Below are 27,358 nucleotides of genomic sequence, written 5' to 3'. Positions count from 1 at the left end.
GTTCGTTCACTCTACCAATTTCATAGAGCTTTAAACATTTGTTTAAATAGGGTTCGTTTATATTCATGGTGGTCCTGTATTTGGGTTAAGCTTTATTCTGTACGAATCATGTCATCAGCACCGCTATACGGTTTGGTACAAACTACAAAATACAAATGTCAGCACAGTCTCTTGCCAGTCCCAATATGTATATCATTCCCAGGACCTTGTCTTTTCAGGATACCTGGTGTACTCTCCTGCCAGGTTTTATCTCCCTTTTAATATGTTTGCATGGTGTTTTGGCAGTCCTGATATATATCCTTCTCAGGACCTTCTTAGATGCTTGTATAACATACTGTTTAACTTAACACTGTCTGGTATCCTTTCCTGCCAGGGCTTACTCTTGTATACTTCTGTGTCTCTCAAGCTGCCTGCTAAACTCTCCTGCCAGGACATTTCCTATGTGTGCTCCGCACACACCCCCAAACTTGTTAGTCTTTTTTACTTGTTTCAACTTCCTTAAACTTGCCTGGTGCGCTATCCTGCCAGTGCTTCTTGCATTAATGTAATCCATACCTTCAAACACTTGATAGATTCATTTGCATACTTTGTTATGCCTTCTTATGAGTATTTTCCTTGCTCGTTCATTCTCATTTACCTCAATTATGATGGTTGTACTTAGACATACTTTCCGACATGCCCCGTGGTCCCCCTGTCCGTTGGGTGGACTCACCGGCTTTGGCTGGCATATATCAGTTCACCTGCTGCAAGCCTGTGGTGGTTGTGCGGCGTCCTGCCTTCTCTCGCCGCGTCTTCACGGTTTCGCGGCTTCTGCCTTTCGGTTCCATGTTTCTCCGTTCTTCAGTTCGGTGGAGCCTGCCTTGTAGTACCAGTGTACGCCCAGAAGCGGTCTGCTTCTGGCATCCTCACCGCGTATGTTCAACTGCAGTCTGCTTTCCTTCTTTTCAAAAAGTTTCCCTGCTCCACGGACACCATTCCAGTCCTCCCGTCTCATCGAGAGACGTTGGGTTCTCTAGTCAGCAAGATTGACCCCCTCAGCTGTTTTGCCAGTTTTAATCTCTCAGCTGGACTTTCCCAAACAATAGAGTGCAGAGTGTGCTTTGGGCTAACAGAAATACTCATTACTCAATGCATCTTTCTCGTCCCAGTATTCTTGGGTTTATAGTACTGGTAGTGTGGTTTTGACAATTCCTGGCAGAATGTTTCTAATGGTGTTTAAAGGCCCATCCACATTTGATGAATGTACAGAGTCAAAGAGAAGGTCTTAATTGTCTTTCCTAGGTGGGTGAGGGAACACATGACAAGCCATAAATGCATGGGGAATGGCTGGGGTATTCTCAAAAGAAACGGGGGATACCATGCATCATTCAATGAAGTCATGACTTCCCCCGAAGGCTGTCTCCTCCCATGTGATCCTGCCTCATATGGCCATCCCCAGGGTCAAGATCAGGAAGCGGCTACCGTCCCCTGGTCACATGGGGAGAGGCTACTTCCGGAAGGGAAGTCATGACTCCATCGGAATCATCGCAACAGTCTCATTAGCACTGATTTGCACACGACTGCCAGAACAACGCACCAACCCCTCAGGATCAAACACTCCGTTAAACACAGTGGCTTGGATCTTCACCTATTCTAATGTTAAACCCAAAGTGGGCATGTCACCATCCGCATCCACATGGCTTCCTCGGGTCGCTCAACACACGATGGGCACACACACAGGCACACACACAGTTCCTATGGATTTGCAGGAGATAAAAGCACTATATAAGAAAGCACGGTCTTGCAAGACCGGGTTTTCTGGAGCGAAAGGCTTGCATTTAGCTAATTTGCATGACCACAATGCCTTGCTCAAGTGGCTCCGAACTGGAGGTGAACTTCCAATGGTGTTACTGGGTGGCGCCTTGGCATGGGTGGCGTGGGTGACTTATCCTACAGGACATTTTTGGAAAGTTTGTTGAGGATAGTCCTTATAACTATGGAAACGAGCCGTACTCTTGGGTTATGGCATGCTATGCCAGTGGTCGGTCCAGCAAGCAGCCATTTATAGATTCATTAATCTAAAATATCATGGGTCCCAGTAACTACAGGCCACTGTTCAGTGCTACCTGGTAACACACGCTGTGTATGCCGGAAAGAAGACACCAGTGCACAGTACACCCCAGGCACTAAAAAGGCATGCATCAGCGCTTGACAGGCAAGCAGCAGCAGCCAATGGAACGTGAGGCTGCAACGCTGTCACGTGTCAGTCAGTAACAGTATGTTTGGATAAACCAATCCATAAAAGCATTGCACACTAACAAAACTTAATTTAAAAAACAAAACATTCACCTCATAATTCACATGTAACCCACTTTATGAGCCTCCCTTCACAAAGTCCCACGTGTTAAAAACCACAGCACAGCCACTTTCCCCTCAGTCAAAACATAGTAACTTCCAGCAACTGGAAGATGTAATGATACCAAAGTATAAATAGTTACACAAATAATCCATATTATTTATGGTGTTTATTCTACAATCCAGGTGGTTGCTCCAAAGTGCCTGTGCAGAAACACAGCTAATAAAATGTGAAAAAAACAATAATTCACATTTATCACGACAGGATTTACACCATCAAACTAGGACAAAGTTACAAAGATCCCCTACTACTAGATCGAATTCTTTATCCTTGATTATAGATAATCAGTTCATGTATCCGGCAATAAAGATAAAGGCAGGCTTCCCAAAGTGAGCACAATGCCAGCCACCTGTAGATCACTTGGACCATGAGAGATTAGCAGTAAATCTCCCTTCCAAGTGCTTGATTCTCTCGGAGAGAGGATACACAAGCATCTCCCTTCCAAGTGCTTGATTCTCTCGGAGAGAGGATACACAAGCATCTCCCTTCCAAGTGCTTGATTCTCTCGGAGAGAAGATACACAACCATCTCCCTTCCAAGTGCTTGGTTCTCTCCGAGAGAGAGGATACACTATCATCTACCTTCCAAGTGCTGAGGATACACAATCATCTCCCTTCCAAGTGCTTGATTCTCTCCGAGAGAGGATACACAAGCATCTCCCTTCCAAGTGCTTCATTCTCTCGGAGAGAGGATACACAAGCATCTCCCTTCCAAGTGCTTGATTCTCTCGGAGAGAGGATACACAAGCATCTCCCTTCCAAGTGCTTCATTCTCTCGGAGAGAGGATACACAAGCATCTCCCTTCCAAGTGCTTGATTCTCTCCGAGAGAGGATACACAAGCATCTCCCTTCCAAGTGCTTGGTTCTCTCGGAGAGAAGATACACAATCATCTCCCTTCCAAGTGCTTGATTCTCTCGGAGAGAATATACACAAGCATCTCCCTTCCAAGTGCTGAGGATACACAATCATCTCCCTTCCAAGTGCTTGATTCTCTCCGAGAGAGGATACACAAGCATCTCCCTTCCAAGTGCTTGATTCTCTCCGAGAGAGGATACACAAGCATCTCCCTTCCAAGTGCTTGATTCTCTCGGAGAGAGAGGATACACAATCATCTCCCTTCCAAGTGCTTGATTCTCTCGGAGAGAGAGAGGATACACAATCATCTCCCTTCCAAGTGCTTCATTCTCTCGGAGAGAGAGGACACACAATCATCTCCCTTCCAAGTGCTTGGTTCTCTCGGAGAGAGAGGACACACAATCATCTCCCTTCCAAGTGCTTCATTCTCTCGGAGAGAGAGGATACACAATCATCTCCCTTCCAAGTGCTTGGTTCTCTCGGAGAGAGAGGACACACAATCATCTCCCTTCCAAGTGCTTGATTCTCTCGGAGAGAGAGAGGATACACAATCATCTCCCTTCCAAGTGCTTCATTCTCTCGGAGAGAGAGGATACACAATCATCTCCCTTCCAAGTGCTTGGTTCTCTCGGAGAGAGAGGACACACAATCATCTCCCTTCCAAGTGCTGAGGATACACAATCATCTCCCTTCCAAGTGCTTGATTCTCTCCGAGAGAGGATACACAAGCATCTCCCTTCCAAGTGCTTGATTCTCTCGGAGAGAGAGGATACACAATCATCTCCCTTCCAAGTGCTTGATTCTCTCGGAGAGAGAGAGGATACACAATCATCTCCCTTCCAAGTGCTTCATTCTCTCGGAGAGAGAGGATACACAATCATCTCCCTTCCAAGTGCTTGGTTCTCTCGGAGAGAGGATACACAAGCATCTCCCTTCCAAGTGCTTGATTCTCTCGGAGAGAGAGGATACACAATCATCTCCCTTCCAAGTGCTTCATTCTCTCGGAGAGAGAGGATACACAATCATCTCCCTTCCAAGTGCTTGGTTCTCTCGGAGAGAGGATACACAAGCATCTCCCTTCCAAGTGCTTGGTTCTCTCGGAGAGAGGATACACAATCATCTCCCTTCCAAGTGCTTGGTTCTCTCGGAGAGAGAGGACACACAATCATCTCCCTTCCAAGTGCTTGATTCTCTCGGAGAGAGAGGATACACAATCATCTCCCTTCCAAGTGCTTGATTCTCTCCGAGAGAGAGGATACACTATCATCTACCTTCCAAGTGCTGAGGATACACAATCATCTCCCTTCCAAGTGCTTGATTCTCTCCGAGAGAGGATACACAAGCATCTCCCTTCCAAGTGCTTCATTCTCTCGGAGAGAGGATACACAAGCATCTCCCTTCCAAGTGCTTGATTCTCTCCGAGAGAGGATACACAAGCATCTCCCTTCCAAGTGCTTCATTCTCTCGGAGAGAGGATACACAAGCATCTCCCTTCCAAGTGCTTGATTCTCTTGTAGGAGAAACTGGTTCAAGCAAAGCTGCGTGAGCGGACCTCCGTACACAGGGTATGACATTAGCTCTCAATAGTGTAAACATTTCCCTGGAAACCGTACCTTCCAAATATCTGGTCACTAACGGCTTATGTCCGTACTCATTCCACCGTTGTTCCAATGTACCCACTAGCACCTTGGATTTCAAAATGTTGTGGCCTACAATGATTTGGTTTTTTTGATGGAGAACCAGCTATACTGGGTCAGTATTCTCCATGGACTTCAAAACTATGCTTTTTCACCTCTGGACCAAGTCCTCAACTTTGCAATTTGCACACTTTAACCTTTCTTGCTTCGGTCACCAGATTGGCTGGCTATATAGGACACAAAGAGCCAAGTATGAACATCTTCTCATCATCTTCAAAACTACCCATGGACTTGCCCCACCCTACCTTACAACACATCTGGAAGACAGCTGGTACACAATTTAAAGGACAATGTGTCCACGCCCGCTGCATATACCCCCCACGGACTGGGCCCACCAGGATTAAGGGTGTGGGGGTTGCAGGCCCGCGGGCAGATAGTACCCAGCGGCGACCACTCAAACCTAGGGAGAACGCTACCTACAACCACCAATTTATTTTTGGCTTTTGTATAGCGCGCGCAAACCCTCAGGCATCAGGGCACTTGAGAAACAAACAGTTGCACGAGGCCCATTGGCCAACCCCTTCTTAAAAGATGCTTAACAAAAAGGTATGTATTCAGATGTACAGACTTGCATGTAACATAAAAACACATTTTCTTTCACAGGTTTAAAAAAAAAGGTGCAGTTTAGTGCGTCCCGACAGAAATGTAGGCAAATAACCAGGTTTTGGATGCTCTCCGGAAGGCCCAATAGGATTCTCCTGTTCTTAGTGTTGGGGGAGGGCGTTCCATTGTTTAGCAGCGAGGGCAGGGAAACTAGAGGAACGACATAGGCATACATTTCGAGGAACTACATAGCCATATAGCTGAAGGAAGCTGCGAGGGACAGCTGTGATAGCAGTGGTGAGAAGGGGTGAATTAAGGCAAGGGAGAGCCAGCATGTTCCATACTATTAAACACTGCAGGCATTTGAACTTGTATAGCAACAGCTAACATTTCCAGAAAACACCTAACTCCCGAACAGCCCTCCTGTCCACCAGGCCATCACCCGCATGTGAAAGAACAATGCCACCAGCTCTCCCTCCTATTCTTCCATGGAGTGCCACCAAAAACAAACCCAGCAGCTCTGCGAGATCTTTGAGGGAGGCCTATACTCTGATCAGCAAGATTCATCAGTTTCTTTGCTCATTCAATGCCCCCAGAAGCCGGGACCCCTGGGGAGACAAAAACACTGTAGCAGTCACTATGGTGGATATTAAACTCTACCATGTCCCACGCCCAAATAAAGGTATTGATGCTGTGCCAGGCTATCGGGTGCTGCTGCCAACGACGGGACCAAGAACTCTGTCAACCAATTATCCTCCTGGGCAGGGGACAGGGGTGTGGGGGAGGGGCAACTGCAGCACGCTCCCTATTATCGCTGGACCTGATCTGTACACTAACCACAGGGAGCTCCATTAATCTTTCAAGCGACACAATTAAGGTCACAATCGCGACCTTCGCAGCCCAAATTGACCTGGCCACGCCACCCTAAAGTCGTGACCACAGAGAACTGAACTGAAGACCAAGAAAGGACGAGAGGGAGACGGGAACCTGCACTGTGGCACAGTCGGCCTTGAGCCCACCCCACTGGCCAACCAGCACCCACGTCAACCTGCATCTTCGGTTAGACATCCCTGAACCTAATAGGACATCCGTGCTCTTCATTTCGACCACAACAATCATAGCAAATAACCTTGAGATGCCCGGGAAAAACGTAGTCAAAAGCAGGAAAACCGAACCAATGGATTCTTTCATGAACTTACAATCACCCTCCGAAGGCCCGGACCCACCGACAGCCACCACATCCTCTACTACAGATGACACAAAATTCGACCATCTCCTTACCACGGTGCAAAATGGGTTCCTGGCGGTCAATGTTAAGTTGGATGACATGGTCTGAACAATAGGCTCTCTCAAAGCCAGAGTAAACAAAGAAAGTGCAAGGATCACAGACACCGAAAACAGAATCAGTGCGAACGAGGACTCAACCCACCAAAACACCCATGACATCACACTCCTAAAAGGGGAAATGAATAAGCTCCGGGACAAGAGTGACGACTTGGAGTCGAGATGGAACAATATACGCATAGTTGGACTTTCAGAATCCTTCTGTAAAGGCCCACTGTAATCTCGAATCGAAACTCTGCTGAAATCTTCCTGGGTGAAGATTCATTCTCCCCACAATTTCTGGTTGAAAGGGCGCATCGCTCCACCACCCAAACCGGGGGCCCCTCCGCATACGGTCATCGTCAGACTGCTGAACTACAGGGTCAGAGATACAGCCCTGAGACTAGCACAGGAAAAGGGACCCCTGAAACACAGGAAACACAACATCCACATATACCCCGACTTCTAGGCAGGAGTCCAAAGACGATCCTACGAATCCATCAAACGTCAGCTGTGACTTACAAAGGTGCCCTACGCTCTCTTGTTCCCAGCAAAGTTACGCATACAACATGGCGAATGGATGCACTTCTTTGAATCTCCCACAGCGGTACTGGCATACGTGGAGGCCTCAATTCCTCTCCCTCCTGGAAGACCACCATTTGACCACCATTACAGCACACGAGGCTGAATCCATTCCAAGATGGCCGCTCGTGCCTTCTGAAGCCTCCCCTCCTCTGTGCTGCCTTCACCTGACCTGAGAAGACTGATGATTGGCTCTCCCAGCGTGCCAATCCACCTATCAGGCGACGAGGCGTGAACCCAGCCCCCTGGAAAGGCCCTGTGATACGAAAGCTCAGTGCCTGATGCCCAGAGCACTCGAAAATCGTCTGTGCTGGAGCAGGAGCTCCTAGCCACTGCTGGAGCAGTGACCCATTGCTGCTGCACCTTGTGCTGGACTGCACCAAGTTATGTCACCTAGCCCTAGCAATTGTGACTCCCTGGGTTATTCTTAGCGCGTTAGGCGCGGTAACCATTTAAAATCGATTCTTGGTTTGTTTGTGCACTACAATTCAAAACGCTTGCGTTTGCTGCACATTGCAAATTTTGTAAAGTTGTGGCTGTCCTTCTGACTGAGCCTCAACCACTCCACCACCATTACAGCACACGAGGCTGAATCCATTCCAAGATGGCCGCCCGTGCCTTCTGAAGCCTCCCCTACTCTGTGCTTCCTTCACCTGACCTGAGAAGACTGATGATTGGCTCTCCCACCCTACTTCTCCACCCATCAGTCGCCGGGAGGCACAAGCCGGCCCTTCTGGGAAAAGCCCTGAGGGCAAGGCCAACAACTGTCCAGAGACTGTCCTGAGCTGACCAGAGCCCAATGCCATACCCCTTGCTCGTTTCTTATGAGGTTGTGAGTAATCCATATTTGTCCTACCTACTCCACCCGCGCCCCTTACCTTGTCCACTCAATCTGCTCCCTTTATTACCTTACCGGCATCTGCTATGTGTCCCATTTACTGCATTGGACGTTAAGGTTGCTTAAAACATTTGCAACAGCGCGCCACCTTTAGTCGGACCTATGTACTCTACATTCTGGTAGACATCTCTACTATCCCCTCTCCTCATAGACAAATCACATTTATGTGTTCGTTACTAATGCATTTGAACTTGTGCCTTTCTGCATCTTAATCGACTGCCTTTTTGGCTCCCTCTGCTAAAATCGAATCTAGGTATCTAAGTATCTGTACCCTAATACACTGCTACCGCGGGTACTGCTGCTTTACTTTCTGTGCACGCCACTGCATCTACGGTGGTCATTGTTATTATTGTTTAACATTGTGCGTAATTGCCTACAACAGCACCTCTACCTCAACCACTGTCATGATCTCTGCTTCCAAAAGGTCAGGGTTTTCCCAACACCCTTGGAAGCAGATCCATAACCCAGGTTCCGAGTGCCAACCAGTCCCAATTGGGACCTTTTGGACCCAGTCCTGGCGCCAGTGGCACCAGGCTCATAAATATGCCCAGTCCCAGCGCTGGAAGCGCCGGGCTCATAATGCTTGGGTGGACTTACCTGCAGCAGACCATGCTGCTTACTTGCCTGCCAGTTGAGCCTCTGATCCTCTTCTGTTTGGAACTACTTTTCCTGTTGGGTGGGGCTGGAGCCACTCCCTAGATTCAGAACACTGGAACTCTTCTGGAAGGCAGGAACTCTTTTCTTACCAGGAACTCTTTTCTTACTTAGGCGTGGCTGTGGAAGGAGACACCTAAGCACTACAGGAGGCTATTTAAACCACACCCGGTGGATGAATCTTGCTTTGCGTTATTCTGCAACCTCTGCAGCAGAACGCTCATCGTGTCTTCTGCATCCGGTCCTGGGCCTAAGGAAAAAGGCTTACCATCCTGAATCCAGTCTTCAGCAACACCTATAAAGACAAGAAAGAACAGGTTAGCATTCCGGCATCTGAAAGGCAAAGGCTTACCATCCTGAATCCAGTCTTCAGCAACACCTATAAAGACAAGAAAGAACAGGTTAGCATTCCGGCATCTGAAAGACAAAGGCTTACCTACTCTTCGTGCGCTCCGGAGGTCTTCACACTGCATTCCGGCATCTGAAAGACAAAAGTTTACCAACTCTTCGCACGCTCCGGAGGCCTTCGGCGCTGCATCCCGCATCTGAAAGACAAAACAAGGTGCGTTTAAAGACATTGGGGAACTTTAATACTCACGTGCCATTACTCCTTTCCACATCTAATCCAGTGGGTATTCCGGCACCCTGCAGCCGCTCCGAACTCGTACCTGCAAAATAAAAAGACAGTTAGAGCGCATAGTGAAGCAGGCAACAAGCGCTTACTTACGTGCTTCCAGGCGGTTCTATTCATCACACGGGCTCCATCTTCAACTCACTTCAGCCCGTCATCCGCCATCGCCGGAACCCTGCAAAACAAGAGACATCACTACTAAAGACTTTAAAGACATTTGAATGACTCGAAACTTACCGTTCGTGCAGTAAACGACGGACAGCAGTCCTCTGAAGTCAAGAGGCCTGCGCTACCTATCCAGTGAAGAAACTGGTTACAGCACCCTGCCCCGAGGCAGATGGAGAGCTCGGCATTCACTTACCTAAGGTGAGAGCGTTAACCTTTGGGGGTCTACAGGAGAGGAGAAGAGGAAAGAGATAGGGACACCCCAATAACCCCAGTTCATTAACCCCATATTTTCTATCTGCAGACATCTTACTCTACACGTCAGGCATACAGTGCACAGAGGTCCAGCCCAAAGAGCCAACCGGGTGCTACACATCACCTTTGAAGATACGGTAGTCGCCCAGTCAAGACCGGCGCCTCTGCGAGAATCAGGTGAGCGTTACAACCACCCTTTTTGTAGATCTGGTAGGCATCTGCTTTTAGACTGTACTAGGCCAACATGCCCTCCACCCTCACTACTCTATTTCCAAGAATACTGCCCACCCTACTCTACCTCACATGGCACACCGGTGGAACAATACCCAATTACACCACCGCCTCCCTCCACTATTCCAATCTTCACAACACCATGACTATGCCGTCCACTGCTCACCACGTCAACCCTTAACTCAACAACCCAGCCTTATGGCTCCAACACTTTGCTTCCAGACCTTCACCAAACATACCATGTTCCATCATCCTGAGAAATGCCAGACTTGGCTCGCGACTCACGTACGCCTCCCATCACTTTGTGCATCTAAACAAACAGCCTCTGACCTCCACCGCATCCACACACTTGAAAAACCCATCACCTCACCCCAACCTTCCTAACACTAGCAATATTAAGGGTGCATTAATCAATGTCAGATCACTCACGGCTCAGGCTCTAGAAGTGGCTGACCTTATTCTTACCCTCGACCTCGACTTTATCGCTATCACCGAAACCTGGCTTCACGCAGCCTCTGGCCCACTACTCTCCCTTGGCATCCCTCCAGGTTACAACATTATCAGACACAATCGTAACTCTAACCAGTCCAAAGGTGGTGGCATTGCCATCATCCATAAAAATGCTCTAAACTTCCACCTCTCCTCTGTGCATCACTTTTCCTCTATGGAAGCACTGACAGCCAAACTAGCCGTCACTCCTAACCACTATCACCTTCCATCTACTTTACCGGCCACCTGGGCCGCTATCCACCTTCGCTGAGGACCCTTCAAACATCATCACTCATAACACCAAAACCAAATCCCAAGCCTTGATGTTAGGGGACTTTAAACTGGGCCTCACTGATCCCAATGACACTGCTGACATGACTATTGATAATATGCTTATGAATGCAGGATTCATACAGCTTATCAACCAACCTACCCACGTTAAGGGCAGAACCCTCGACTGGCTAGCCTCCCACAATTGTCCTATCCATATCATCTCTAACCAACAGTATGCATGGACCGACCTAAACTTAATTACGTTTAACATTCAGTCCATACCTGCCAGCCTCTCTCCTACCATTGCACCGGCTACTGCCACCCGCAATAAACGTGACATCACTTGCGACAGACTCCTCCGCCAGGTTCGCTCATGCTCCGACCCCACGGCTATGGTTGACACCTTTAACCTCACTATGCAAAAAGCCTTAGATATCATCGCCCCATCCAAACTGAGAAAACCCAAACCTCGAGTTACAATAAACGTATCGAACAAGCCAAATCCAACTCCAAAGAATTGTTTAGAATCCTAAAAGAACTTGAAACCCCTGTCACTGCACCAGACACTTGCATCAAAGATAGCACTTGGTGTACCAAAATCCAAGAGGCTCTCCTCAGCAAGATTGCCACCCTCCAAATTAAAATCAATAACAAACAATCAAGCCTACAATCCAACCAACAACCCAACCCTATCCCCACCCCATCCCAGACTCTCCGACTCCTTTTAGCTTCTCTCCACTCTCCATTTCCGAAGTGGAAAAGATCATCACCAGCCTTAAACCGACCAATTGCCAAGGCGACCTCTGCCCGGCAGCTATAATCAAGGAAGCAGCTCATGACCTAGCACCATTCATTGCTACGCTCATCAACTCTTCCTTTAGCTCTGGGATCGTACCCGACAATCTAGAGGACACGTGGGTCATCCCCCTATTGAAAAAAACCTACCCTGGACGCTACTATACCCACTAACTACAGGCCAATCACCACGGTCCCGTTTTTACTAAAAATCCTCGACCGTGAAGCATATCTACAAATTCAAGATTACCTTGAATCTAACAAACTCTTGGGATTTAGGCAATCTGGGTTCCAGCCACGTCACGGCACTGAAACTGCCCTCAGATTTAAAAACACAGATAGAAGATCTAAAAGACAAAGGCAAACTTGCTCTCTTACTCCTCTTGGACCTCTCGGCGGCCTTTGATCTCGTCAATCATGAAATCCTCTGCCACCACCTTAAATCAGCTGCACACTTCTCCGATAAAGCTGCAACCTGGATTAGCTCCTTTTTAGACAATAGATCAATGCGCATGTTCTCTCCACTAGCAGCCGCCCCACCTGCACCTGTCTGCTGTGGCGTGCCAGAAGGATCTTGTGTTTCACCATGTTGTATAACGTGTTCACCAAACCTCTCTTCAATATCTTGGACTATCCGGGTGTCAGTTACACCAACTACGCCGACGACACCCAGATACTAATCCCTATCTCAGGTGACTACACGGCTGACTCCCTCGCTATCAATGTCATCCAGGCGTGGATAGCTCAACACGGACTCTGTCTTAATGATGAAGACTGAGCTCCTCCTTCTTGGTTCGCCACAAAAACTTACCAAACTCAACCGTGCGTTCAAGTCCTTCATCATCGATTGGATTATCATCCCAACCGCCAAGGACACAAAAACCCTAGGGATCTACATTGACTCGACCCTATCCCTGACCAGACAAACTAACTCAGTCTCTTCCACAGCGGCATGTACCTGCAAGCTTATTACAGCCTGTCCCCCTTTCCTCTCTGCAACCAATTGTGTCACCCTGGCTAGAACTCTTGTATTATCCAAGATTGATTACTGCAATGCACTGTACCGAGGCACCAATTGCTGCAACCTAAACAAGTTGCAAATTGCCCAAAACAATGCGATTAGAGCTGCCCTCAACATTCCCAGGCGCCAAAACATATCCGACACCAGACGCAATATTCGCTGGCTCTCAGTCCCACACCGTATCTCCCTGAAAACCCTGGCTCTTACCCACAAATGCCTTCATAACCAAGCTCCCTGCTACCTGGCCAGCCGATTTGCCCTCCACAAGTCCATTAGACCCCGCAGAATGGCTCATTTAAACTGCCTTGAGGTTCCACGTTTAAATCTCCAAAGATCAGGTGGAATTAGCTTCCCTGTCTTGGCAGCTAAACTCTGGAACACGCTTCCTAATGAGCTTAGAGCAGAACCCTCATTCCCGAGATTCAAACACCTTATGAAAACCTGGCTGGCCGCCCAGGACATTTAGCTCTGGGTTCTCTGCTTAATTTGTACATGTATATATAATCTGCTTGTCCTCTCATTGCTATTATCATACCTGTAAATTCTGTATTATACTTGTAAACTTTGTAATTATGGTTCTGTCTGTTTTTCTTATGTTGTAACTAAGTGATGCGCCTGGTTGCCCCTGGGCCTGGTGCACTATACAAATAAATAAAATACAAAGACATGAACCTGATCAAAACGATCTGCAACAACCAGCATAAGCTTCAAAGACGTCCATTGTCTGATTACAACGCCATTATATCCTTACGTTGAACCTATACAGTTAAAGTGGCAGAAGGGGGTATCACAGCTTCCATACCCCAAATGAAGCCGGATGAGACGCGCTCGACTAAGCGGCGTTGCAGCACTCGTCCTCCCTTTGGGAGAACCACAAGATTGTAACAAAGGGATCATCATAAAGTTGGGGCCGATGGTGTGGGTGGGGGTTGGCACGGGCAACATGGGACTGTTCTATTGTTCAAAAACACTGTTACTCCCAGTTGGGCACAAGGAGAAGAGGTTAACCGGTTTGTTTGAAGTCAAAAATGAAATCACTGTATCATGCGCTGATCCCCCCCCAAAGAGATTACCTCCCCCCCAAAGCTCTGTTGGAACCCAGCGAAATGGTGCAGAAAACCAAAACACCTGCTGGGTTAAAACTTAAACTGCTTACCTGGAATATCCGGGGCCTGAACAATAGGGCAAAAGCCAATAAAGTGGGAGCATACATCAATAGACATCGCCCGCACATTGCCATGCTCCAAGAGACTCATGCATTGAAGGGAACCAATGAAAGTGTTTTGCGACAATGGGGTAATAACAGACACCACCAAATATTCATTCCAGAACAGAGGTGTCCTCACGCTAATACACCCTTTGCTGGGGTTTGCCACCGAAAAAAGCAAATTGATCCACAGGGCAGATATGCTGTGGTCTGGGGCACAGTGGCAGGCAAAAAATTGATACTGATCAACACCTATGGCCCAAATCTAGATGACCCCGAATTCTATGTCCATCTCCTCATCGAAATTGGTTCGACAGTGGGCGCATTGGGTGTTGTGGGGAGGGGACTTTAACACTATCCTTGATGTTTCATTAGACAGGTCTTCGAGTAAACAGAGGAACCTCACTAGATCGGCCACCATCATACATCAAGCCCTAGCGTAACTAACCCTGACCAATGCCTGGAGAGGGATACACCCAACAGACAGGCAATACACGTTCTACTCGTCAGTACACAGAGTACTGGTTCATTTCCTCGTCCCTGATTAACTCAGTAGAGCGCTGCGATATACTACCCCCCGCACCCTCTCGGATCACTCTCCAGTCATACTTGAGGCATCACTGCATAATATTAAACCACCATGTCAGCGATGGAGAATGCCCTCAAATATCTTGAAGGACCCAAGTGTGGCAGAGTCACTATAGTGAAATGGAGGAATTTTTCCAACTGAATAAAGGGTCAGTAGACAAGTGGGCCACAATATGGGAAACATTCAAGGTGTGGGTAAGAGGCAGCATAATGTCCAAAACCACCGGACTCCTCAAGACCGTCGGAGCCGAATTAGACAATACTGAAACACATCTGAAAACACTCGAAAACCAATATAGCACAACACATAATAAGCAAACTGTGGCCGACATTAACGCACACCTCCAAAATTTAATGATTTAGCAACTAAAGAACAATATATGGCCACGCCAAGCAGGGCGCGTAGATACGGGGCGGGCAATAGGGCAGGACATCACCTAGCGCACTTATTACGGAATGAATGTAACCACAGTCCAATCATAAGCATTTTGACAGGTGATGGAATAGCTGTACACGGGGAAGAAGAAATCGATGCTGAATTCACTGAATACTACAACAAACTATACGCAAACCAGGACACACGCACGCAGGAAGACATAAGGAAATACCTGAGCAAGATCACCCTCCCTAGGCTCTCGCTCGAAGATAACTGGGCCCTCGAGCAGCAAATAACCAGTGAAGAGATTGCTGAAGCGATCAAATCACTGGCGGCCGGCAAAACCCCAGGACCAGACGCCCTGAGCTCTGAACTCTATAAAGAATATTCCACAATATTAGCTCCAATACTAACTTTAGTATGGGAGGAAGCCATGAGCTCCGGCTCACTGCCGGACACAATGATAGAAGCAGTGGTAACGGTTTTACTGAAGCCCAGATGCCCCCGCCCATGAGCGCTCCTCCTATCGCCCCCTCTCCTTGATTAACACAGACGCCAAGATCTACGCTAAAGTACTCGCCACTAGATTGTTACCCAAAAGGACCACCCTAATACACCCCAACCAGTGCGGCTTTATTCCAACAAGGTCCACGGCCTTAAACTTGCATAGACTATTCAGCATCATGGCTCAGATTAACCCGGAAGTACAGGCGGTAGCTATAACATTGGATGCGGAGAAAGCATTCGACTCGGTTTCATGGGCATACCTGTTTGAAGTGCTTAACAAATTTGGGTTCGGCCCGTACTTTGCACAGTGTGTCAGATTTCTTTACTCCTCTCCCAAAGCTAGGGTCCTAACAAATCGTACCCTATCCAACCATCTCACTTTACATAAAGGCACCAGACAGGGATGTCCCTTCTCTCCCATCCTTTTCGCTCTTACTGTAGAACCGGTGGTGGCTGCAATCAGATTGGAGCAAGAACTAAGGGGCATAAGAATGGTGGGTGTTTATCAATCCATTTCATTATATGGAGATGACACACTGTTGTATATACGATAACCAGAAAAGAACCTAGCCCCCATACTAACAGTGATAGGAGACTTCACTACACACTCCGGCTATAAAATAAACACCACTAAATCTGAAATCTTCCCGTTGACACAGGTCACTATCTGCCCTACACGCACAGCCCGACATGGGCCCCTAACCACATTAGGTATTTGGGAATCCTGGTTTCCAGAGACAAAACGTCCTTATATATAGATAACTATGAATTCCCATTGCAGATGATCCATACCAAACTCCAAATCTGGGCTGGACTTCCCATATCACTTGCTGGCCGAGTCACGGGACTTAAGATGGTAGTGCTCCCCAAGCTCCTCTATATGTTCAGCAACATGTTCAATGTTCCAATATGGCCACGCAAACCCTTTTTTGAAAACCTACACTCCATGGCGACCACCTTCATATGGAATGGCGGAGCCAACAGGCTGGAATGGGACAAACTAGTGGAACCCTATGAAATGGGGAGCTTTGCCGCGCTGACTTTGAGCTATATTATCAAGTGGCACAGGCACAATACGCAAAGTACTGGCAGGACCCCACAGACAGAACACCACATGTCCCCATTGAACGACACTCGGTCCGCCCAACAGACCCGAGATCCATAATATTAGCGAAATCTCAAAGATGATTGCAAATTCATCCCGGCATCCTGTACAATCGCAGCATGGGCCGCAATCAGTAAGAGGCTCCGCATAGACACACCCTACGATTGACAGGTCCCGCTATGGAACTTCCCGGGAATTAAGCCAACATATGACATCAGCATACAGAAGGCTTGGATCCCGAAGTATGAATTTAAAATGAAAGCCATGTTCCCAAATTGTAGATTCGTAACCCCAGAAGATTTTGCGGACACAGTAGGGAGAAAACAACTTGTCACTTTGCAATATCATCGTATGAAAGCGGCATTCAAGAAACGATGGATAACGTTCCCAGTAGAACCGCCCGAACATGCATATTATCAATCTTTGTATTCCCAAACTGGCACAGGGGTATCCAAGCTATACAACATAGTCCAAATACACACCAAATCATTGAACATCAAGGCTTCATGGGAAAAGGACATGGACACTAAAATAGAAGAAGGGAAATGGGCCAGATACTGCCTCCTTTCTAAGAAAGTCTCGCTGCATGCGGGCCTAAGACTAATACAGTTCAAAATGCTGAACTAGCTCCATTACACTCCAGTCGAAATGGCAAAGTTTGATAATTCCTTATCTGGAAATTTCCCGAAATGCAACAACCCTCATGCGGATTCACATATACTGGGCCTGTCCCCCGATAGCCGGGTTCTGGCGTGAAGTGTCAATTATCTTGGAAGATAGGACACAAATCCAGGCGCAGCTCAAACCCCAGAAATACCTGTTCGGCGACATAGGTAAAACCACAGAAAAAAACAGGAGACTGTTCAATGTTGCCTGCGCGATAGCCAAGAAGTGCTTTCTTCAAAATTGGAAGAGCAATCACGCCCCACGCACTGAACAATTCTTCGCAGCCCTAACATATGTTAACGAATGCGAGGAGACGTACACAAGGATGTTGCCCATACCGTGCAGACCGGAAGACATCTGGTCCCCATTCAGAGCATACCTACGTGGCACTCCTTCGGACACGGAGAACTCAGATAGTGACTGAACTCACCATGAATCCCCAGTGACCGGGAACCCTAATACAGCCAAAAAAATGCACATGTACAAAGATGCAGAAGTACAGTATGAATCAGTGGGGGGGGGGAATCACTAATCATTTTTTGTATTTCAATGTTGGAGGGAAATTGAAACGTATGTCATGTGATAAGGAAAACAAAAATAAAGTTTTAAAAAAAAAAAATAAGTGCCCTGGGTGGCAAATGGAGTTCGCCGACAATAACATCAAGTGCCAATGGCTTTGGCATCCCGCTCCTTTTCCATCTCAGCGGACGCCTACCTGGAAGGCAGATAACATGTGGGTAATCATCTCCGAAAGGGTTCTTGGCCAACCAGACCCACCTTACACGGAACTGCGTGCCTAAACATAGTGTGCATCAGTGTCCTGATGTGCAGCCCCTGCTCAGTGGCACGGAGCAGGTCCAGATGGCACAAGTGCCCTGTTTGACCGCTACAGTGACAGCCAAATCACTGCAGTAAAGCGGTTTGATTTGAGTCTATACCGCTGTTCCAGAACCAGCATAATTATAACTACCCACAGAGGGGTAGGACACTCTGAACATATTTATTGTTATAGTGGTTGGCAGTAGACAATTATTAAAGCCACATCTGATCTGTAGCATGCCGATGCCATCCCTGTGAACCCAGACAGAGATGGGAGGCCATGTGGATTTCAGTCACCTAACTGCCTGCATTCCAGCGAATGAGACCAAGGGGCAGGATGCATGCCTCTATCGACTCTCCGGGAGGTAAGAGCTCCCTTGCTAGGCCTGGGACCTTCTAGCTGGAGATGCCCTGTGAGCCTGGCTTCAAAGGCCTTTGTTAAGGTGACCCCAAAACCCCAGAGGAATCGGAATCAGTCCAAACCAGACTCAATGACAGAGGAGACAAAGTGCACCTCCAAATCCAGCTTTATTCACATCAAGATAAAGCCGTGATAGCATACACGTATAGAAATCTCATTGCTCTCAACATGCTGATCAAAAACAGTTGCCCAAGTACTACAAATACGTCATCAATGATGTCATAACATGATAGCATACAAAGCTTATGGGAATTGGTTAATGGGTTTGGCTACATATAGATTGCATACAGATTAAACAGTTCATTTGGTTATAAGTATTTGATGGCTCCACCCCTATATTGATAAAGGATAAAACATCTCTACGACAAGGAATTGGTTGGCATGCTACTTGCTGGGCGGGATGAAACTAAGTTATTTGATAGGTTGGCACATTGATTACCAACCTTGGACACTTCAGAGGTCGTCAAGATGTGAGCCAGATGTAAAGTAGAGGGGGAGAGGCACATGGAGCGTTTTTCCTTCAATTAAAAGTTACCATCCCTCATTCTCAGTCCATGAGACCGGGCAATCCCTTTGTACTTTGCCTTGTGTAGCGCCTCGTGTCTATGTGCGATTTTAGGGATTATAGCAGATGTCATATCTGCGTTTTCTTTCTAATGAATGGCCAGTGTTCTCCAATTATGGGTCACGTGCGATGGGGCAGTGTTTTGGAATAGATTTACCTCCCATTTATTGAGGTTTTATCTAATATTAATGTGTGCTGTGTTTTCTCTTGCTAGCAGGGACATTCTATTCGTTTGGCTTCCTATGCACTTGACTAACAAAGGCTGGTTGTACTCTTATAAAACTTTAATCTAGGAGGATACTGTCTGCATCTTGGGAATTGCTACCTTGTGCCTTTGTTCCCTCGTTCTGATCCTCCCCTATTTCACTGTAACCTAGGTCCTAGTTGCCAGACACTGCCCGAGCTCTGCACAGATATGTATTTCAGTGGATTCAGCCTTTTGAGGTTTCTCAAGGTCTTCAGGCCTGTGTTCGTTCAAAGACATGCTGTGGCTTCCATTTTTAAGAAGATGGCTGCCCAATTGTGCTCTTGCTTCTGTGTTTAGTGAGCTGTACTCGTGTGTCGTTCCTGTTGCATGCACCTTATACATTGGCTCTCTAAGTGTTCTTCATGTCTGCGGATGCTATATGTCTAAATGCACATATTACCTATTGTACATGGTCTTCATGTGGGCTGCATGTTTGCTTTGTGCTGAATGCATGAGCTTTTTCTGTTATGTTAGTTTGAATGCTTTTACCCTCTTCAGTTTATATTGTCCGCAAACCCTGCTGTATCAGTGGGGGAGAAGGGCGGAACGGCTGTCTCAGTGAGTAACGTCTCTCACATTTGCGGTATTGGTGTGGGGGAGGGGCAAAAGCTTTGGATGACCCATTCATCTGCCTCCCAACACCTTCCTCACACTGGGGAGCTGCACACCGCAGCACCGTTAAAGCTGTAGGCTTGGAAAAGGGCGGAGGTAGGACAGTCGGGTAGCATATGTGGGGTGGAGAAAGGCTTCCTGCATCTTACTTTTCTCTGGACTTTCCTCTCCTTCCTCCCCCACTTCCAGGGGGGAGAAAAGCACTCTGGGTATGACATTAGAAAGCAAGGGGTGCTTGTCACAATGACAGGGATTGGACCCCTTCAATCGGGCAGGTGTGCTTCCCTCCAATCGCAAATGTCATTTTGCCGATAAAAAGACAGTCTCCCACTTTTTCTTGGATTCACCTTTGGACCTTCAAGGACTTGAGAAATAATGCATTTGGACCCCATTTACGAGAGTTCACCTTTTTAAAGCCTACAGCCGTTGAGGTAAAGAAGGAGTGGTCCAATGCAAAGGCAGGCTCTGCGCCCTATCCACTCCCTGGGCACACTGGCGGTAACCTCTGCTGAGGACCATGGCCTGTCACTCTACTTGCAAACCTCCCTAGGCTTGGAGAGGAGAGCCTGAGAAGCACTCAACTGCCTAACATTGGAATCAGGCACTTGCAAGTAACCCTGTCCCCCTGGTCGAGAGATTGCTAAAGCCATTTTCAATTTTTTCCATAAAGACATCCATTTGAACAACACTGTTGCATTTCCTCCCTGACAAACTATCTAGAGTGCTTAAACCTTCCTGTTCTGCATTTTCTGTCTTCTTTTACAAGGGTGGGTTTTTATAGTGTTTAATTAAAGTATATATTCTTATAGATCCTATAGAGGGCATTATTTTATATTGAACTGTTGTACTTTGCCGTTTGGGTCGCTACTGGATGACATTCACACCCCTGCTGAGAATATAGCCTTTCCTTGGCCCACGTTAGCACAAAAGGTGATGGGTGTACATGTCTTAACTGTGCCCGTTTTACCTTCATGATTGGGGTCCCTATTGGTTTGGAGAATGCTTGGGGGCCGAGTAGACGATTTAGACACTACTCATCCTTTACTCCTGTTGAGCAGAAGTCATTTCATGTGACACATTAAACTTACAGTGCTGCGATTTCTGAAGAATGAACAAACAGAAAAAATAATTAGCGTTCAAACATACCCAGCGCAGTTCTGCGGCTTCCTTCATCTGGCCTGTAAACGCCACTGCAAACCTGAAAAGCAAATGGCATGCTCTTGAAAAAGTCAAAAAGTACCAAAATATCAGCATTCTGGGAGGTGAGGAAAGCAGCGATGACTGGTTGCGAATAAGAGGCACCCCGAGTTACCCCTCTGCTCCCCCACAGGCTTTCCATAGGAATCACACGGCAGGGGAAAAGACTTCCATGCACAGCCTTCATGCTGGACTCCTCTAGCCTGGCAGATTAGGTCCATGGAGACAGTGCCTTGATGGAGCTTGCTTAGGAGTTTGGTGATCATGCACTCAGAGGGATAATGCTTGCAAGCTCTGCCACAATCCGCTTTTACTTTACTGTATTTATATAGCACTGTCATGGACCCTAGGGCTTCAGGGCGCTACAAGACATAACATCACAATAAACAAATAAAAACACAGTATAACAGGGAGAGTTAAATATTAAAATGTAATTCCTGGTTTAAAAACAATATTAGTTCAAAAGATAAGTCTTCAGCTTTTTTTTTTAAAGTCTCCTGTGATTCAATTCTTCTCATCTCTAGGGAGAGAGCGTTCCAGACCTTGGGCCCAATAGCAAAGAATGCTAGCCACCTTGCCGTTCTGCATTTTGGGACAATTAGAAGGTGCTGACTGTTTGATCTCAGGGCTCTTCCATTTGTTCTCATAGGAAGTAGTTGTAGATAGTCCGGCATTTTACCCGGTCTACATTTTTGTATTATGGTAAGGGTTCTAAATAAAATTCTAGTCTCCACACAGAGCCAATGGAGAGCGCGTCTGGCAGGCGTAACATGGTCTCTGCGCTTGAGTCTCAGAACTCTCATATACATTTTGGCACACTTGGAGTTTGTTACGATCAATTTTGTCCAGGCCCATTAGGAGGCCGGAACAATAGTCAACTTTGGACCCTATAATTGCTCTTGCGATAGTTTCGGCATTTCTTGTGATATAAAGTGTCTTAAGTGTGCTGATAATTTTAGATAGTAAGCACATGAAGAGACCAAACTGCTGACATGTTGCTTCATGGAGAGTCGCTGATCAAAAGTAACACCAAGCGTCTTCACTTTTTTCAGAGGAATGATAGTTTCATCACCTAATTGAAAACTGTCATGGCTTGGACCAAGTTTTTTGAGTGTATGAGTGGATCCAATAACTAAGAGCTCGGTTTTGGATTTGTTTAAGGGCAACTTATTGTGAACCATCCAGGTTTCACTGATGGGGAAGACTTTCTTAAAAGCCAGTTCATCCAAGTCTTGCGAGCCAGATAACGGGATGACACATTGCAGGTCATCTGCGTAATTGGTGAATATTACATCATCATGGTCTAGCATGGCAAATAACAGAGCCGTGAAAATATTATAGAAACGGGGAGAGGTGCAAGCCCCCTGCGGCACCCCACCGGTGATGGTAATGGGCTCCGATTCAGCCACTCCACAGAACACCTTACTGTCACGGTTGCAGGGGAATGAAGAGGCCCATTTGGATGCTAGGGGGGTAAAAATGAATGTCAATTTGAATGTCAAGTCAGACACATTCCTAACCACCACATCAAACGGTTCTTAAATCTTGGAAAAAGATGAGAGCCAATTAGGATCCAACAGAAAAGTCAGGGCATCAGAAAAAGGAGTAAACCAAAAAAGATTCAAATGAGTACCAAAACATGCAAGCTGCCACCTCATGAAAGGTCGCCACGGGTATCGCCATATAACTTGTGCACATGGAACTTCACTTGCAACCCTACAATCACCCATCACCTTCAAAGCCAGTTACGTGATATACAGTCACCATTCAACCTTTCTCCTAGCTAGCAAGCAAACTCGTCATCTCCGGCAGTCAGCACATCACCAGAAATCATGTCTTGGCCAGACAGGAGAAGTAGAAAACACAAAAAAGAAACGGGAGCCAAGCATTCCCGATCTTAGTGGAACCTCTGGCGCATCACTATCGCCACGGCCTCAGGAAATTTAGAAAAGAACTCCAGATCCTCCTTTTTATGGAGCACCTTCTTCACCCCCGGCAGGGAGCAGTTCAGCTGCTGGCTATAGCCTACGACAGCCTGATTAGCCTAGCACCACCAGGAGCTACCTTTGGCTCTCGGTCACTGGTGCTCTACAACCATACTTCTCCGACGTTCACTAAATGTCTGGGCATTTGTATTAAAGGAGTATTAAGAAACCTCTACAGTTTGCGCCTCTCATGAAAGTTGGATTTGGGGCTCGCTAGGTGTTAGCTCTGCATTCTGCAGGAACACCGAGGGAAAAAGAGACGAATGAGCCAGGTGGCATCACAGAAAAGGGAGAAATGTGTGGTGATAAAGAAACAGCAGCAGAGACTGATGCAGTAACAAACAAACGTAGCTGAAGAGTTATGGATGCAGCGGCAAAGATCGCAAATGACTAAACGAGAGGTACTAGCATGACAGAAAATAAAAGAGAAAGGAATGCAATGAGGAATGGCAAGAAGAATCGATAGAAGCAGTCAGCAAAAGAGTGAACGACAGAACAACAGAGCAATAGTGAGAGGGGTTTATGGTGTGCGATATGCGCGCTTGGGAAGAAAAGCAAGTCTTTCCAGCACTTCTGATTGGCTATTTTGGCGTGTGCAACTATCCATGTTAAATCGCTATACAAAGAGATTTCCTTTCTATCTCTACATTTTTTAGTCTTCTTATGTGCTGATCTCTTTTTAAGTTATCCACCGATTAAACAATAGCTCCTAGGCCAGATGTGTAGCTCCTGGTTAGAGGAACATCCTGACTTCCAGGCGTGTGGTAGGTCAGAAGAAGGAGGGTGACCACATGGTGGCATTCTTACAATTCTCTTTTTATTAAAATAGTAAGAACGGGACTATCGGTCCCTACCACAAAGATTTGCCCTACCTAACACAAGACTATGGGCCTTGTCGTCAGTATAGCAATCTAAACAAATGCTCCGTCCTCCATCCAAAAGCTATCCAATCCTAACCTTCCCACTAGTTAAATATCAAAGGAAAAGGAAGGGTCCAGTAGCAAGACTCCCTTCTCCTGGGTAGGCTTAGTCCAGTTTCAAATAGTCTTAGGTGACCATGTGAATCCAATCCTTTAATTCTTCTAAGGGCTCTTTCCACCCTTTCTGTTTCGCCTTTAAGTCTTTCAATACAGTTCCTTGGGTTTCTCACAATAGGGTCTTATCCCTTTCGGATTCTTGCAGTGGCTCTAGATGGCTTTCTATCATTGAATCACGCTTCAACCACTCTGTGGGGTTGATAAACTGTCCTTCACTTTCTTTAAGGTAGTCACAACCACTGCCAAGAATACGATTAGTCCCCCCACGCGCTTTCTGCTGCTCCAGTTACCTTTATTCTGATGAATTGGTGTCATTGGTTCTTCCTGTGGGGTCCGGCTGCCACTCACATCTTGGCCGCGTCCAGCCTGTCTTCTGTTTCCAGCTTGAGTGCGCGGCTCCGCAGAGCCTTTCCAGTTGCGGTCATTGCGTTGTATTAGGAACAGTCAGTCCACATCTTCGGGGTCATGCCACTGCCTCCATTCTCGTTCTTGGGCATGCAGTTTGGCTCGCCGTCCTCGCTGTGCTTCTTCCGCCTCATGGTTGCCGGAGTCCTCTCGGCTGAGCGGACCTCTCGTGGATCTCTGGTCTCTCGTTCTCACCAGGTTTGAGCCGCGCAAGTTCCACCAACAACATACGTTTGTCCGTCTTCTGTTTTTAAGGGGAAGTACTGGTCTCTCACCAGCGTAGAACCATAGTTCTTTGTGTCTCTCTCTCATGAGTGCTCTTCCTCACTCACTCAATCTTCTTAGTCCCAGTATGGTTGGCTGCCAGCCACTGGGCAATCTATTTCTGGTATCCTCTTCTTCTCAGTAGGTTTGTTTGATGGTAAATTGGTGCTACATTACAATTACAAACATTGACTTGTGGAGGATGTTTCTCCTGCAGCCTTGAGGGTTCCAATGGTTCTTCATAGAGTGATTTAGGGAGTTTGATGAACAGGAGTCCTTGTGCCGAAGAGGGGAGTCTCTCCCTTTGAAGTCACGCTTACCACCACCCATAGGGGGAATGTTGCGTTGTGGGCTCACCTACCTAGCCTCACATGAAAGGGCTTCCCTTTGGAGAAAAGTGACGATCCTGTCAATCGCCACAGGGGCCATTTACAGCTCCTGCTCTACAAATTCCAATTTCGACCCCTACCCTGTAAGATAAACATGCCCAAACCCAACCAGCACAGAATTATTCCCGACTGCTCTGCATTGTAAACTTTATATATATATATATTTTAAAAAAACACACACACACACACACACAACCCCCCACCCCCGTATTTGGTCACCCTGAGCAAATTGAGTCTATCAAAATGTAAGCTATAAAAGTAAAATTTAAAAAGCAGTAGTTGAAGTAACAATGGCATACGCCTCCTGGTGACCAATCGCTACAGCTGGCCCCCTTGTTGTCCTCCACACCCCACATTTCAGCACGGTTAAATGTTCTCTATAACTCTAAATGTTAACTATTCCGTGGTGCTCAATGGAATACTGGTAACACATGGCGTGTTCTCAGGACAGTTCCCAGCGTAACCAGGCTAACCTCTGCTTCTTCTCTTATACCAGACTGTCTGGCTGCAATTCAGGAAGTAAGTCTGTCTGTCGCTCGGTCTCTCTCGGATATCACTCCGGGATATAGTTAATGGTAAGGATGCTGGATGCCCAATGTTCCAAGGAAGGCAGGATTAGCAAAGAGTGCTTACACATACTGTGCATGATCTATGGGGGGGGCTGCAAAACAATGCCATCATCAACAGTAACTTTATTTTGACAAATATGTGTCATGAAAGCAGCGGAAAAATACAACGAAGCATGAATTCATAACCCAGGCACTAAAATGGAAAATACTTGAAAATGTACTTCAACTGATTAAAAAAAATCCTATAAGTATATGCGCAGATATAAACTACTTAAAGAGACCTGCCCTGCATTATAAAACCTCTGCCTTCAGGTTACACCCCTAGCATAATCTGGGGTCCTATAAATTAATCAGACCCGAGGTGCTTGCAATTGTTTTTCCCTCTGTTTTTGGGCTTGTCTCAAACATAACACATATCTTACACATGGAAACTCAACCTTGCAGCATTGATGAATACCGGACTCTTTCAAAATCAGAATCTGGGTTCTTCGGACGAGTCGAGTACATGCTGGGCAAAAGAACAACACATGCAAGACATCTTTCTTCGAGGTACCACATAGTTCGCAGCTGCTGACACCATGAGAAATTGACCATGAAACAGGCACAGTCCTTATGGGCAGTTTAATAAATCTTGCCCTCGTGATTAAGGAGCTTTCTTTTAGTCAATTAGTCCACTTAAAATAATCTTGTAGGCTGTTAATTTGATACGTATTGACCATGAAACAGGCACAGTCCTTATGGGCAGTTTAATAAATCTTGCCCTCGTGATTAGGGAGCTTTCTTTTAGTCAATTAGTCCACTTAAAATAATCTTGTAGGCTGTTAATTTGATACGTTTGCATTGGATGGTTTTAATAACTCTTTCTTCTCTTTGAACATCAATAAAGGCACTTTTAAAATACTAACACCTTCATTACCAATTGGAGTTGGGTTTCTAAAGTGGCTTTGTGCGTGAATCTTTTGGATTTTGGAGATCGGACTTAATATAATATTGCAGCCACTGGATGGTATGCACGCGAGGCTTAGCTAGGCTAGCCCTGATAATAAAATTACAAAAAGCAGCCCTCAGGTTATTCCATAGTTGAAAACAAAATATGACAGGTTCTATTGTGAATTCACCCTCTAGATCTGATAAGTTAAGTTCCTTATGGGTGACAAAACTGGGAACAGACGGCGGGAGGCAAAAAAAGTTATTTTCAATCACTTGCAGAATGTTTACGTCCGAAAACTCCCAAAACAAATAAACAATATTTTGCAACTCACTGGTCTTACTTAATACACAGTTAGGCGATTCCTAGTCATTTAATCGAAACTGAAGCATCAAAATGCCACACCATCGAAACCAAAGCAACGTTTACCAATATATCGACAGCCTATTACATGTAAAAGTGCTTTTCCATCGAAACCAATCCATCGAAAATATAAAATGGACTGGTTTCAATGGAAATGCACTTTTACATGTAAAAGACAGCATTTCAATGCTTTATTTGTAACGTTAAAACGTCACATGGAGCTGTCCAGTGCTGAAATGTCCGCACTGGCCAGCTCCTTGTAACGTTTTAATGTTTTTTTGGTATATTTGGGGGGGTTCC

At 46.5% G+C, this 27,358-nt stretch overlaps 1 protein-coding gene across 5 annotated transcripts in view; it reads right to left on the bottom strand.

The window, feature by feature from the left end:
* Window positions 1–27,358, bottom strand: part of GLT1D1 (glycosyltransferase 1 domain containing 1) — a 924,582-nt gene that overhangs the window by 695,650 nt on the left and 201,574 nt on the right. For all 5 annotated transcript variants that reach the window (XM_069620127.1, XM_069620130.1, XM_069620126.1 and 2 more), the window contains exon 4: window positions 21,068–21,119. In XM_069620127.1, coding sequence (XP_069476228.1) covers window positions 21,068–21,119 — 52 coding nt within the window. The remainder of the gene's footprint in view (window positions 1–21,067; window positions 21,120–27,358) is intronic.

The sequence above is a fragment of the Ambystoma mexicanum genome, chromosome 10 (assembly GCF_040938575.1).
Source record: "Ambystoma mexicanum isolate Mex_15411 chromosome 10, UKY_AmexF1_1, whole genome shotgun sequence".
NCBI classification, from domain to species: Eukaryota; Metazoa; Chordata; class Amphibia; order Caudata; family Ambystomatidae; genus Ambystoma; species Ambystoma mexicanum.
This window is presented reverse-complemented; position numbering and strand designations above follow the sequence as displayed.